This window comes from Periplaneta americana, chromosome 5, assembly GCF_040183065.1.
Source record: "Periplaneta americana isolate PAMFEO1 chromosome 5, P.americana_PAMFEO1_priV1, whole genome shotgun sequence".
NCBI lineage: Eukaryota > Metazoa > Arthropoda > Insecta > Blattodea > Blattidae > Periplaneta > Periplaneta americana.
In genome coordinates this window covers 17542250-17557873 of record NC_091121.1, presented here as the reverse complement: position 1 = coordinate 17557873, position 15624 = coordinate 17542250, and the positions used below count along the sequence as shown (strand labels likewise).

The 15624-nt window shown below is 35.6% G+C and overlaps 2 protein-coding genes and 1 non-coding gene across 6 annotated transcripts in view; 1 reads left to right on the top strand and 2 right to left on the bottom strand.

Moving 5' to 3' along the window:
• Positions 1-514: 514 nt before the first annotated feature.
• On the bottom strand, positions 515-11579 carry shrb (charged multivesicular body protein shrub). The gene is made up of 5 exons (XM_069825418.1): positions 11183-11579; positions 10032-10209; positions 8771-8885; positions 8549-8690; positions 515-4994 (listed from the first exon to the last, which is right to left on the bottom strand). Exons 1-5 carry the CDS (start codon positions 11361-11363, stop codon positions 4933-4935), a joined length of 678 nt encoding a protein of 225 aa, XP_069681519.1. The 5' UTR covers positions 11364-11579; the 3' UTR covers positions 515-4932.
• Positions 7174-7245, bottom strand: TRNAY-GUA (transfer RNA tyrosine (anticodon GUA)). Its single transcript has one exon. It is a non-coding gene; the product is annotated as a tRNA-Tyr (tRNA).
• Positions 11580-11687: 108 nt separating the features above from the next.
• LOC138699490 (TBC1 domain family member 31) overlaps positions 11688-15624 on the top strand; it is a 90819-nt gene continuing 86882 nt past the window's right edge. The window contains exons 1-2 of one of the 4 annotated variants that reach the window (XM_069825417.1): positions 11688-11865; positions 12649-12736. In XM_069825417.1, coding sequence (XP_069681518.1) covers positions 12654-12736 — 83 coding nt within the window. In that variant the 5' untranslated portion in view covers positions 11688-11865; positions 12649-12653. Of the gene's footprint in view, positions 11866-12102; positions 12522-12641; positions 12737-15624 lie in introns of those variants that run through there. The other 3 variants (XM_069825414.1, XM_069825416.1, XM_069825415.1) reach the window with 3 other exon arrangements.

The following is a 15624-nucleotide window of genomic DNA, read 5'->3' as shown; positions in this document are numbered from 1 at the left end:
CACCTCTACAGGAGACAGTGTTGAACTACTTCAATGTAAGCCTATTTGCTGATGTACATAATTATGATTCAAAGTATGTGACAATTGGTGCTGGTACCCTCTGCTGAATATTTGAGCTTTCCATAAAATTATTTTGGTTTTGAGAATATAATCATTATTTCTGACCAATCTACAAGAAACAAACTCTATTGTTATTGAAGGATATAGTCTGCCTGGGTAGCGTTGTCGGTATAGCGCTGGCCTTTTGTGCTCGAGGTTGCGGGTTCGATCCTGGCACAGGTCGATAGCATTTTAGTGTGTTTAAATGCGACAGGCTTATGTCAGTAAATTTCCTGGCGTGTAAAAGAACTCCTGCGGAACAAAATTCCAGCACACCAGCGACGCTGATATAACCTCGGCAGTTGTGAGCATTGTTAAATAAAACATAATTTATTTATTTCTTTTAAGGATATATGAAAAGACAGGAATGGAGGCAATCAATATGGCAATATGTAAGTGTTAAAACAACGACCAATTATATTTATCAATAAAATTATATTTCTTAATCATGTACATTACACATTTAAATCTTAATAGCTCCTTTGTGAAGACTAAATTATTTAACTGAACATGATTACTATGTCGTTTAGAATTGAGGTTTATTCTTTTACTGGAAATATGTTAAAGGGCAGGCATTTAATGCTATAGTGCACTCTGATCCTAGCTACGAAGCCTTAGACACTGGATGGATACTGTAGAGCAGTGATTTCAACCTATATAAGAGAGCATTTTCCTTCCTACGTCGCTGAAACTTTACAAATGAAGCTCATACAATATAAAGAACGTAGGTTTTTCTTTTTCAAACCTTGTACTAAGATTTAACATATCTGATGCTTCAAAACTGCTTCCGAGTTATATTGCTTAAGACTTGATATTGTCACTCAATCTGTTTTGACTGGCTAATTAAAACAAATGCAAAAGTAGTATATAGTAATATAAGTACATACATGGCAATAATCATTTTCTACTCAAAACAAAAAGCATGATGAATATTTTGCCAATCACAACTGTTGATTTTAGATGTAATATGGACCAGAAGATTAAATTGGGCAGGACATGTTATATGTATGGATGACTGCAGCAGCACAAAACAAATATATATATATGAATACCTTTAACAACAGAAGGCCACTGGAAAGACCTCGAAGTAGCTGGAAAGATGAAATTCAGAAGGAATGCATGGAAATGGGAATTACTAACTGGGAGGAACTAGCAAAAGACAGAACAGAGTGGAAGCGTTTTGTGAAATCAACATGCTCCATAATGTCCTATGATTGGTTGAAACTTCATCTTGAATTGCAATGTCTTGCACATACATATTAAATTTAACCTTCTCTGCTGATGTGTGAAAATAGACAAAATTACTGTCCAATGTGAAACAGTGCTTAAAATTTAACCAAAACATGAAAAATACAGTCATTTACTTTTTAGCTCTTTTGAAGTTCGTACACGGAACTATTCACATACCTTTCAAAATATGCTTGTCCTCTTACTGTTTTGTATACAGAGAATTAAGACTGGAAAACACCAATACTTCATGTTATGTTATCTAGCACATGGTGAAATTTCAAGTACCGGTAACAGAATGGACCATAGACATATCAATGGTACTCGTATCGGAGTTCTGCAGTTTTGAAAAACAAGAAATTGTTTACAAAACTAACGAAGGATGCAACAGTAAAATAGTGTATCTTGAACAATAAATAAATAAAATGTTAATTTGTACAGTTACAATTCTCACTTTGTTTGATTAACTCGTGTTTGTTTTGCACATGAGAAGATTTCTTTCAAGTTTTCAGAAGTATGAGATGTGTAGAGTAACTAAAACTTTGAGGATATCGTTAGCAAGGAACATACACTTTTCATTGTGGAATTTTGTGATAAAAAGATGTAAAATCAGTTCGTTATTTTTTATTTTATTTCGAATTCGACAGACATAAAATTATAAATAAACCACAGGATTTATGTTGTTAACTAATGCAAAGTTCTTGTTTGGGCTAGTCAAGCATGAAGAAAAAATACAAGCTGGCAACACTTAAGTCTAATATGGAAGTAGTTCTGAAACATCAGATGTCTCAAAGTTGCAAAACCTAAATTCTTCTTCACAACCAAACCACTGTAGAAAACTAAAATTTGAAATGAAATAATGCTGAACTAAATTTCTCATGTATAACTTAAAAAAAAATTAATATAAATCTGCCTTTGTATCTTTGGTTAAAAATTAAGAACAATAATAATATTTACAAGTATGGTCCTGTCCTATCTCTTAAACAAAGGGGTCAGGAACATTTTTTTTTTTTTTTTTTAAGAATAAACAAGGTTATACTTAAGAAGCAAGCAGCCACGTGGTTTAGTGGCTAGAGCACTGGACTTATAATCCTGTGGACCTGTGTTTGATGCTTGGTGTACCCTCCATTTATAACTTATATTGGGCAAGGTAACACAAAGGTTTTCTCCGGTTCCCCTGTGGCATCCCAACAAATTTCCATCATCTCATTTCGGGTGTAATGTAGACCAGCCTCCTATGTCGCACCCTGGGCAATGAACATGTCGATAAATTGGTCTACACAACTGGCTTCACATGGATGAATGACGAAAACTCAAGTACCCACCATTAGTAAAAAGGTAAAGGTAAAGGTATCCCTGTAACATGCCATGAAGGCACTTGGGAGGCATGGAGGTAGAGTCCCATGCTTTCCATAACCTCGGCACTAGAATGAGGTGGTGTGGTCGGCACCACGCTCTGACCCGGTACTCAATTTTATAGGAGGCTGAGTGAACCTCGGGGCCGTTCTTAAAGTTTGGCAACGAGAAAAGATCCTGTCACCACCTGGGATCGAACCCCGGACCTTCCAGTCCATAGCCAGCTGCTCTACCAACTGAGCTACCCGGCCACCACCCACCATTAGTAAAAAGAAAAAAACTTCAGAAGCTCTGCGAAGAGGGTATCTACATAATGTTTGCTGTATGCTTCAAACTTTGATTGTTTACACTAGACATTGCTATAGAACTTGAATAGTTCTAGTGAATACATTCGTATGCAGTAGAGAGCAACATGCTGAAGAGGCATCATAAAACAAGTCATGGGCTCTAGTTAAAGAGAAGTATGTATCTCCAGGACATCATCATCTACGATTCTAGCATTTATTCCCTGAAGGTGAAATTCATGTTGTTACACTGGCCAAAGTACAGCAATATCTATGACGACAGATATGGTTCCTTAACAGTAAGTGGTATTAATCATGGTACAGTAGTTAAACTTTAAAAAGTATTAAATAATAAATATGTGAATAACATACAATGGAAGGAGAGAGAACAGAAAAAAAACTGACTAATTTTAAATAATTTTCTAGTTCTTTTATCCACAAAATGCTAAATTAAATATACGTCTATATTGTTTTTTCTAATTAAATTATATTTTACAGACAATATAATTTCAGAACTATGAAGCATTTGATAAAACTCAGGCAATCACCTTGCACCAGGAAAATTTAAACTACATTACTTATAATTAAAAGGAACTTATTAACTTGATGTATGTCTGGAAGGATAACTGATCCCTTCACAAAGGTTGAGAATCGCTGCTTTGAAGGAAAATTTCGAGAAAAACAATCCACGGTCACAGAAGCGTTAGGTTATGGTGAAGTCATATTCACTTTTAAACACACGCAAAAACCTGAGATATCAAATGAATATTAGTGCAACTTTCAACACTGGTACGGAAATTTTTTTATTTACATTGATATATATAGCTACAAAATATATATATATATATCCTGCCCTTCTTTATTCATATTTTCCTTTATAACACCCTTTTCCCTTCCTGGTCCCTGTCACAGACAGGTTAACAGAATATACAGCACACTAACTAACCTTGTAAAAAAAAAATAACATTCATAAAGAGCTCCAAATTTGTTAGGAAAGGTTACCAGTTTTACACTTTACATTAATTGTTCTAATGTGCACACAGAATGGCTCTTACACCAACCTCTCATCATCACCTGGCTGTATTGGCATTGAGTTGTGACATACTGATATTTTTCTTCTGGACAAAGAAAATTGACGTGAACATTTGTTCATGACAGTCCTTCAAGTAGAAAACCTAAAACACATAAGCTGTATGGATCTTTCCGACAAAATTTCATATTATGGACAGAATGTGCCAATGAGATTATAGTTCACAAATCACGTCAGAGCAGTCAGTTTTCTGTTATGCACATAAATAATAAAATAAATATTTGTAATAAGTGCAAACTCATATAGAAGCATCAAATTCCCTATGGCTAAGGACCAGAACAAATTAAACTTCATATAAACTTTTATTTTAAGATTAAAATATATGGAAGGTAAGATGCTTCTATCACATATTTACACTTCTCTGATGAAGACTGGGACAGACATAGCATGTTCTACAATTTCCATTCAGTGTGTTAATCTTTCATTCGGGCTGCCCAAGGCATGAAATAGCAGTTTGATATTATCACATCTAAGATAACAGTTCCTATAATTTACAGTAAGTAAAAAGATCGACATTTAACTGCAAATGTCGTAATAATCACAAATTACTTCTCTCGTAAATAAGGCATATTTTTTTTTTCAAAACTTATATAATATAATACACAGCACAAAGAAAAAATGATTAATTCTCCATTTGCCACTTGTAACAGCTTTTACCAATTAAAAATTACTGTAAGCAAAATACCATCAGAAGAAATGTAACTCATTACAGTCTACTACAAGCTGTATTCAACCAGAATAAATATTTACAATGAAAATCATTTTCAGGTTTCAGAATTGTGTTTTTTTTTTCTTGCAGTAGAATGAATGGCCAAAATAAGCAAGTTCTGAGTATGCCCGCTCCCTGTTTGATGTCTCAGCTTGTTTGAAGCGTGCTTACGAAGCCCACTGTGCCAATTCCCTCATGTATTCGTCATCTTCCTCTTCAGCTCGTGATTCTGTGAACAGTTTGTAGTGCCCAATTAATGTTAGTGACAGGACAATATTATGTATATTACAAGTTTCATTTTTAATTGCCTGTGGGGAGTGTACTAAATACAGGTACTGTTGGTATTGTTAAGGTTGGTTCACAACAAACCGGGAATGGATACGACAACGAGAATGAGAATGGAAATAAAAAAACAAATGAATGTCTTTAAATGTGAGCATTCACAATTAATGAGAAGCTTGCCAGAGCCTGGAAATGGAAACAGAGAGTTAGCCAAGTTTAAACTTTGTATTTAGTATTTATTTATTTAACCTGGTAGAGATAAGGCTATCAGGCCTTCTCTGCCCCTCTACCAGGGGATTACAACTATAATATGAAGAATAAAATTACAATTAATATTAAATTTACAATTACAATAAAAATTAAAGTACGACAACATTACCTGATTAATGAAAGCTAGACATTTTATCATAGAAGTTAAGAACAAAGAATATTTTTGTATTTACTAAATTACAAATTAAACCTACAATAACAAAATTCTATAGTGATGAAATTACCGGATATTGAAATATTTTGTGATAGATTAAGAGAACTAATTACAAGAAACCATGTCTGAACGAGTCTCAATTACTGGCCAAGTGCCTAGTAAGTTTGCGTTTGAATTGAATTTTATTTCGACAGTCCCTGATGCTAGCAGGTAACGAATTCCAGAGTCTTGACAGGGCTATTGTGAAAGAGGATGAGTATGAAGAGGTGCGATGGGATGGTATTGTTAGTATTGTTTCATGGCAAGAGCGTGTGTTCAGATTGTGGTGGGAAGAAAGGTGTCATTAGTACCCACTTAAAAAACAGTTACACTTATGCTAATTAACAACCTGTGAAGTTCTACCTCATGGATCCACCACAGAGAAATATTAGAGAGCAAGAACGCTAATGGCTTCGTTGCCAAAGCCCGGCATTAGATAACAACAACAACAACTTTGTCATTCTTGTTTCCGATCACAGCCTACTAAATTCGTCTTGTTATTAAAAAGCTATTTTTGGTCATCGTACATTTTGTAGCAAGAAGGCCATGACATATCTTGTCCATTCATTGCTTGTCACTAACGCAGAAATTCAGTATAATCACTTTCCCTATATGTTACGTGTACCATATATATTATTATTATTTATTTATTTTTTTAATGAATAGACTTCGGATTTTAGGTTAAGTGCCTATTTTTTTTTTCTGTAGGAATAAACTCAAACTATTAAATATCCTCACATTTTATATAAAATATGAACGTTTCAAGACAGTTTTATGATGCCTGAAAATGCCTATTTTGCTCATTGAAACTTATTTTTAAGGTTTTACAGTCTAAAATTGCTTATTTCTATTTGTTAAGTACATTTCTTTAATTTTCGTGTTGCAGTGACCAGATTAGCACTTTTAATTGAATTGTTAAATATCCCGTGTCTTAAATTTCGAAGTTGGTTGACCTGTGTTTATGTTGGCTGGCTTGTTTGTACTCATGACAGAACACCATTTGTCAATTATACACAAATAACATCAGAATGCATAACATCGACTTTACATATTGTTATTGACATACATACCGATATGCATAGCCGTTTCCATTCTATGTTTATTATGAATAAAAAATCTTCACGTTCACGTTCTTCACTTCCCTTTCTCGTTCTGGTTTTCATTCCCGGTTTATTGTGGACCAGCCTTTAGTAAATAAGTGACAGTAACGTAAGGCGAGTACTGATTAAGTCTGTGATTTCAATCAATCGATCAATATTCCCATCATTCCTAGGTGGAACATAGGGCTCTCAGAAAGCTTCTCCATCTGACTCTATTCCTGGCCAACGCCTTAATCTCACTCCATGTCTTCCCCATCGTTTTTGCTTCTGTGAGAACAGTTCGTTTCCATGTTATCTTGGGTCTACCAATTCCTCTGCTGCCCTGCGGATTCCAATCCAATGCCTTCCTGGCGGGGTCATCGAGAGGTCGGTGAAGTGTATGTCCCAGCCATCCCCACTTCCTATGCCGAATTTCAAGTTCAACTGGTTTTTGTTTAGTTTTTAATCATAGGTTTTTATTGGATATCTGGACTGGCCAGAATATTTTTAATATGTTTCTTAAACATCTATTAATAAAAACTTGAAGTCTGTGATGAAAGAGTAATGGAACGGAGAAAAATTCTCTCCGGCGCCGGGATTTGAACCCGGGTTTTCAGCTCTACATGCTGATGCTTTATCCACTAAGCCACACCGGATACAACCCCGGCGTCGGATAGAATCGTCTCAGATTAAGCTCCAATTCTTGGGTTCCCTCTAGTGGCCGCCCTCTGCACTACGTCGTATAATATAATGATAAAATAATATATATGATATGCGTAAATCACTTCGTGATTTAAGACGGCGCTTATTCAGTCGGATCCCGGCCAACTAGTCACTCATAACGAGTGCACCTCAGCACATGTGTGGACTTCGGTCCTATGTTCATAGACACCTATGACGTAGTGCAGAGGGCGGCCACTAGAGGGAACCCAAGAGTTGGAGCTTAATCTGAGACGATTCTATCCGACGCCGGGGTTGTATCCGGTGTGGCTTAGTGGATAAAGCATCAGCACGTAGAGCTGAAATCCCGGCGCCGGAGAGAATTTTTCTCCGTTCCATTACTCTTTCATCATATGATGACGCAGAATATCTGCATGGAAATATCATATGTACTTCGGTACATTACAATAATATATAAAATATGCGTAAATCACTCCGTGATTTAAGACGGCGCTTATTCCGTCGGATCCCGGCCAACTAGTCACTCATTACGAGTGCACCTCAGCACATGTGTGGACTTCGGTCCTAGGTTCATAGATACCTATGACGTAGTGCAGAGGGCGGCCACTAGAGGGAACCCAAGAGTTGGAACTTAAAACTGAGACGATTCTACCGACACCGGGGTGGAATCCGGTGTGGCTTAGTGGATAAAGCGTCAGCACGTAGAGCTGAAAACCCGGGTTCAAATCCCGGCGCCGGAGAGAATTTTTCTCTGTTCCATTACTCTTTCATTGTATGATGACGCAGAATATCTGCATGGAAATATCATATGTACTTCGGTACATTAAAATAATATATTTGAAGTCTGTGATTTACTGTGCATAATTTTTCCCGCATCTGACATAAAGTGAATTGTGTTATATATCAATTTGAAGTTGAATGCTGATTTAAATTAGTGATTATCTTCGTTTTGATGATTGTTCAATTTTTAGAAATGAATCAATTACAATGAAGTTCTGCTGTAACATAAATATGCTAAGTAATGTACAATCAACATACTTTGAATAATTACACACCTTGGAGGACCTGAACAAGTCAAACTGCTTCTTATCTATGAAGTTACACCATTTCTCTCTAAATACAGCTCGTGATAAGTGTGCATTATGATTTTAAGACAATGAATTTTCTATGATATGAACTACAGTATGTAAATTAAAGATTTTGTATCTGCAATTGGTAAAACTTTGACATATCACAATTGTAAAGGGCAGGAATTAAAACTGGAGGGTGGCTACTCACTGGCTTTGGTCTTGGTGGGAGTTGGCTTGGCAACTTCGGCTGTTGGTACACTGGGCAGCTCGTCGACTGAAGGACCTACACCCAAGAGTTCCTTATCAAGTTCCTCTTGTTCTAGCTCTTCCAGTTCACGCTCCAGCTCGTCCTGTAACACAAGTTTGTGGATTAAGAACATCAGGTGCGTGAGACATTTCACACATGCTTTGCGACCTCATTTACACTCACCTCATCGACATCTTGACCAAAAGCGACAGGATTCGAAATGGCTTCTGAAATTTCCTTTGCTACATCTTGTTGTTCTGCAATGTCGTCCATCATATCGTGCACTTGATCTACATCCCTGGAAATGGGCATGACAAGTCAGTCAATCTATACAAGAATCGCTAATAATCAGAAGAATAAATTTAGTTAGAAAAGTTTACAGAATCTTATGATTTTTTATAATAGCCCTGAACGAAAAATTCCTCCAAAATATAAATGCACTTAAGTTAATATTTTTTATAATAAATTAATGGATTTCATAATGATTTTTAAATCTGCTACGAAATGCAAAAGCAACTAAATATGCGAATTTCTTACACTAATGCGTTATAAATGGGGGGCAGGTGGAGACATGAAAATATAAGATAAATTTTTAAATCCATTTTCTTGAAGAATCTGATATGTGCGTTCACATTGCTCATATAACATTTATAAAAATAGAAGCATGAATATTTTGAACTTGGCCAGAAACACAACTTGAAATTAATGTGGGTTACAACAAACAACATATATGCTGAACGTATGTCAAGCAAACATGATTTGATTCTGACAGAAAAATGGAAATGATTTAAAATAACATAGATTTTTGTTCTGATTTCTTCTTTTTATTTTTCTTAGAGATTTTTCTTTATGAATTCTTATAAAAAAAAGGTATATTTCTGTCTTATTATCATTCAAGAGATGAAATCATAGGAGAGTAGGTAAATCTGAATGTAAACAGTAATAAGACATAGTGTGGTTGTATAACTTTCAATAGTAAACTGCAGTGCTGGTTTTTTGGTTCATGAGATGGAAACATAATATTCAAAAAAAGATAAAGGCACCTGCTACAACAAATGTCGAATCTACACTACTAGTACCTAGTACTTTTAAGGAACCACATTATACAATACTAGACCACCAGATATGAAAAGAAAAAGTACCTAGATATAAACTGACAGATGAAAGAACTATAGGTAGACAAGGAAACACTAGGCTGAACTATTTTAATTTATAATTTACGGGAGAACCAATGCATAACATATATAATAATGGCCATTAAAATAATATGTATTTATGTATATAATATAGTTTTAAATGTAAAATATATGATCCAAATGTTTTATGACAAGAGACTTAGGAGAGTAAGATAATACGGGATTTAGTGTCGTGTTTACAATGCTTAGTCGAATGGTATACCCACCGTGTAGTGTAAAGTACACTTTATGGTCGGCGTTATACTCACATGTGCTGATGAGCTGCCTTGAGGGCGTCGGCCGCACTTTTCATGGTCTGTAGCACCGAAGTGTTCGTATTCGCGCTTTCCAGTGCCTCTCTCTGCATTTCAATGGTAGACAATGTGCCGTCAATTTGTTGCAGTTGCTTCTCATATCGCTTCTTCCTTTTCAAAGCTTGGATTGCAGCTAAAGGGAAGTAAATATTAAGCAAATATAAAAATATTTTTTTCTGCAGATTCATTAAGTGCCACGTGGCTTTCTTGATTAAAACAGAGGTAAATAATCTAACTTCAAAAAAATTTTATGTTAAGTTGCAGAAGGCTTATATAGTACAATATAAGACTTATAAAAAGAAACAGTTGTTATTATATCCATTTGTCCAAATCTCTGATCGTAGGCCTAATTCCTCGACTATTCATACATCCAAAGTCAAGATGGTTGCAGCAATCCCTTGCAGCCAGTACAGGCACAAATGCCGGGCGCGCTTCCGAACAGGGCCAGTTTAGGTGTGTGTGTATTAATCGAAAATAAGGGGCTAGAAAATATTGAGAATATGACGCATGTTTATATGACATTTTTTTTTCTATTAATACACACACATCTAAACTGGGCTCTAACCTTAGGGGAAATGCCACTGCGCCTGTTCGGAAGTGTGCCCTAAATATTATATTAAAAATTACTTTGGGCCAATCTTCGATATCGCCTCACATCACATACGGGACTGACCACAGACGTATGATTTAAGTTTATTTGTGGGTTAAATGAGGGGATGGCTAAGAGACATTAAGCCGAGGTATGTGACGAGGTTAGGGGGTTGGTTGAAGGGATTATTTAAGTGATATGAGGCAGAGAAATTGTGTAGTGTGGGGAGATACCGAAGATAAACGGTCTTATAATGCTAATAAATAAAAAATAGGGAATACAGAAAATTTCACTTTTTTAGTTTAATATCTGTATTCTGCAGTTCAAGGTTAAAAAAGTAAACAATTTAATGCATGTAAGTAGGTCAACAGTAGGAGAGTTATAAATTATTTCGTATTATGCAGTTACAGTGCTGCTGAATAAGCTTGGTTGCAGTTAATGTAGGATGTGTAATTTAAAATTAGTTTGCAGAATGTTGAGGTTAAAAGATCAACAGGAAATAATTGGTGTAACTAACCTCTCTTATTTTTCGTTCCATTTTTTCTAGCTACAGCAATTTCTTGTTCAATTTTTTTCTCTAGAAAATCTTGTTTTTTCATTAGCATTTCTTCCGTTTCCCTTAATTTCTGTATCGCTTCACCAGTTGTTGGTGGCTTGTCTCCTTTCTTTCCACCGAACACCTTCGACAGAAAACTCATTTTTGCAGTCTCTTGGAACTACAGAACTTAAGATACAACGCGATGCACTTCACAAATATATAGAATATTTCTTATTGATTTTATATAAATGTTCGACGATATTTACAGACAAAATATCGGGATATCACTTTTATGTGCCCTTTCTCATCGTTCCATTCTCTAGCTTGCCACTTACGTCAGGTCAGGTATCAATGCGTCAGACAACTCGATCCATCCGACTCACTAGAGATACACTGAACACTAGTATATCAAATGGAATAGCTCAGATACTGCAGCAAATGCAGGGAAATGAGGGAAATTTTGATCCATTTGAAGATACAATCATTTTTCTCTGTACTCTGTAGAGTTTGGAAGTTGCTTCTTGTGACCGTGTTTTCACTTTTCAGCCGCCAAATTCAATAAAAATGTGTAGGGGAAATAATAATGGGGTGTGACAAATAATGTATAATTACGGAACGCGACATAACTTGTGATATTAAGAGACGTCCAATTATGTGAACAGGTTAGAACAGTAGCCTTAATGAAATTATTGTATATAGGATTTCTACATGAAGATAACCTATACCATTACTAATCCCCAATGAAGTGTAAGTGGGCCTAAAATTGATTCAAGATTGGTATTTTTTTTTTTTTTTACAATTGCGTTACCAAAGGAAAGCAAATATCTACCCATACCCATCTATAGACCAAAATACATATATGCAAAACATACCAAAGCCTGAACTAACCAAACCTAACCTCTCGACTGTACGAAAACTCTATATCTATGTACCCACCAAAACGTTTACATGGAAGGCATGTGATTCCTCTTCACCGCCGGCCAGAACTTAAACAGTAACTTTCCACCTTTATTTTTGTGCGAAATTGGTGTTGGCACTCAATTTTTCAGTAATTCGGTAGAAAACGTTGGCCAATATGGCGGGCATCATTGAGGATCAGTGACAGGTAAGGTTTGGTTTGTTGATATGCGTACCAAAAAACGCATAAACTTATGCAAGGCATATCAAAAACCTTCACAAACCAAATCTAACTTGTCACTGATCCTCGGTGATATCGTTAATATGTGAGCCATATTGATGAATAGCCTTCCGAATTAGCTACCAATTTTTCTTTTGTCTGCGTTAGTACATAGCATTGACGCAACTAAAAGCAAAGTAGGTACGTAAATACATTCGTAACTTGGCATAGTAACGCAATAGCATAGAAATGCAATATTTTTTTACATTGAGAGCAAAATTTGATAGACATTTTGGTGTTGATTCACTGTCTTTTTTTAAGGTTGCAGGAAACATGAATCTGGATGTGAAAAGTGATGTTAAACAAAAAGGGATTAATAAGCAAGTCTTTCAACTCAAGAATTCTAGACGAGATGGGTAAGAAATACAACCTTAAAATGAATCAGAATAATCACAAGTGGTTATGACCAGACAGCGGATTTTCGGCCCTGGTACTGAATGTTAGGTCTACGTCAGTTGCAGGAAAGTGATTTAGATTATTGCTATGCTCTCTCCTTATGTCAAAGGACCGAGAATCCGTCGTCTGGTTATGACTAATCGTTTCTCCAGAACTGCACTAAAGGAGGCACGTCTCTTTTCTTCCTCTGCTAGCCTAATTGTAATTACCATTATAACATGCGAGAGGCCCAAGACGAATTACTAAGGAAATAGTCTGTTCCTCTAGTAGGCCTATTGCGTCGTGAACCTCTCGAGTGTTATATTGGTAACAAGAGAGGTGGGGTGGTGCTACAACAGTGCATTAAGAATATACAGGTAAAATTACCGGTAATATTAAAGGATTTTTATGTTGAAAGTATTTGTGGATGCTAAGTAAGATGATGTGTTTACCACTACAGTAGAACCCCAATTATCCGTCACTCTATTAACCGATTGGCGGTTTATCCGACTGTCTATTCCTCGCTCTTTTTGTTCTTCAGAAATAAATAATTTATATGAAGTACTGTTTCGTGCAAGTAGGTTCTATATATGTTTTTGCTAGAGAGTGTTATTACAAGCCTTTATCGTTACACAGCTTGTCTACTGTTCAAATTGCCGTTCTATAATGTAACTTGTACTGTATATGAAATATCTTCCACGGATGTTAACAGAAAACGTGTTGTGATAAGTATCGAAAAAAATGGAAATAATTGAATGGTTTGAGAAAGAAAAACTGCGGCTCATCTCGCGTCAGAATATGAGATTGGAGTTACAACTGCGCGATTTAATAAAAAAAAACAAGGAAAAAGTGTAAAAAATTATGTAAATCTACAACATGAGACCTCCTTTATTCCTATCTTTCCTGAGACAATCATTACAAAGGGCTTCCTTGCTCCTTAAAAACCCTTCGTTGACAACCAGACTTAAATTAGTGAACTTTTGATCCACTACATAGCGAGTTAAATATAAGACCATGGAGGAAATTACAAAATCTTTCATGGTACGGATTATCCGATTTTTTCGATCAACCGTTCAGTCCATCCCCTACATTACCACGAATAATAGAGGTTCTACTGTATATACAGCTCACATAAGCCCGTGAAGCAAAAAAAAAAAAAAAGTTGTGCCTCTTCTAGTGTAGCACCCCAAATCTTTTATAACTTCATTTTCCTGTCAGATGTAGTAGGGCCCATGACAGTGTTAGGACATAATTTAATTAGAACAAAAGTTATGTCAGATGATGAGATGATTGAACAGACCTCAAAATTTAAATATGTGAGTCTCCTTTAAGCCACAATACATCGCAGTTGAACACCTGAACCAGCGTCGTGGTAATGTCACTGAAGATGGAGGGGCACCCTCCGAAACATGTCTGAATTGTACCAATCTTAATTATCATCATTTGTAAAGTGTTCATACAACTGTGTTATATATATATTTATATATAACAAGAAACAATTGGCATTCATACAGTCCTCTCTGTAGAATGAAAACTCAAAAAAGTTTCATATCCATTGTTCAAGAATTAAAACAGAAAATCAATATCCCGAATTTAAAAGAAAACTTACAAATTAAACCAAACCCTTTAACTCTATTAAATATAGAATATAATCTAAATTTAACAGAAGAAATACTGAAATCAGAAGTAAACACTGAAATACTGAAACAATTGTCTTTAGAGACAATTAATATTAGGTACCCTCCACAAAACTGGCTTCATTTATACACCGACGGATCCTTGATCTCCAGAGAACAAGATGCCGGTGCAGGTGTTACGTGCTGTCTCTTCTCACTTTATATATCTCTTGGATATGGAACAACAAGTTTTGATGGTGGAATCATTGCAATAAGTGAATGTCTCAGGAATCTTCTATGCCAGATCAATAAATTTAGGAATGCAGTTATATTGTCAGACTCCAAAGCAGCTATTCTATCAATCGTCTCTAAACACACACCTTCATCTCAAACAGCAGAAATAACTAAAATGTTCTCTCAATTATTATCACTCAATAAAAGAATTGTATTCCAATGGATACCATCCCATTGTGGAATCCTGGGAAACGAGAATGCGGATGCTTTAGCAAAGAAGGGCAGCACTGCTACTTACAGACCTGTTATTAAATCTACGTATCACTCTGTGAAGAGATTTATTAAATCTACATACTTAGACTTCAACAAAAAAAATTTGATAACTCAATCCCAAGGGAAAAAATGGAACTCTCTGCATCAAAATCCACAGTTAATTCCCGATTTACCACGAAAATCGTCTGTAGCTGCATTTAGATTGGCAACAGGTCATGATTGTTTGGCCAAACACCTGCATAGAATTGGAATATATCAGTCCCCTAACTGCCCATTGTGCAACTCAAACCAAGAAATGGATTCGGAACACCTCAAAATCTGTGCTTCAGTGGCTGGTCATGATAATATCTTTGAAAAATATTGGAGTGCAAGAGGTCAAATGACTTTATTGTCAAACGCCTGGCATTAGAAAACAACAATATATATATATATATATATATATATATATATATTTTGTATGTTTATTATCTAACCCATGAACACTGTTTAATTGACCTTACATGTGTGAGTTAAATGTAAGTGTATTATTTCATGCCAAGATATGAATGAAGATTTGAAAGAAAATTAAAAAAAATATAACACGTTAATTGGCTACATTAGAAGACATTTTAATAAAAGCATGTGGCAAGAAATTTGCAAGTATAGCATGCCAGTTCCTGATAGTAATGGTAATTAAGGTAATATACTTCCCACCATTAAAGTCATTCATTCATTCATTCATTCATTTAGTGTTCTGCCCAAGAACA

Bases quoted from the DNA above. Each gene is read 5' to 3' on its own strand.
- shrb (XM_069825418.1), bottom strand. From the start codon at position 11,363: ATGAGTTTTCTGTCGAAGGTGTTCGGTGGAAAGAAAGGAGACAAGCCA. The intron at 10,210-11,182 runs GTTAGTTACACC...ACTTCCCTTTAG, and splicing joins TGGAACGAAAAATAAGAGAG to CTGCAATCCAAGCTTTGAAA. The intron at 8,886-10,031 runs GTGAGTATAACG...GCCCATTTCCAG, and splicing joins AAGGCAGCTCATCAGCACAT to GGATGTAGATCAAGTGCACG.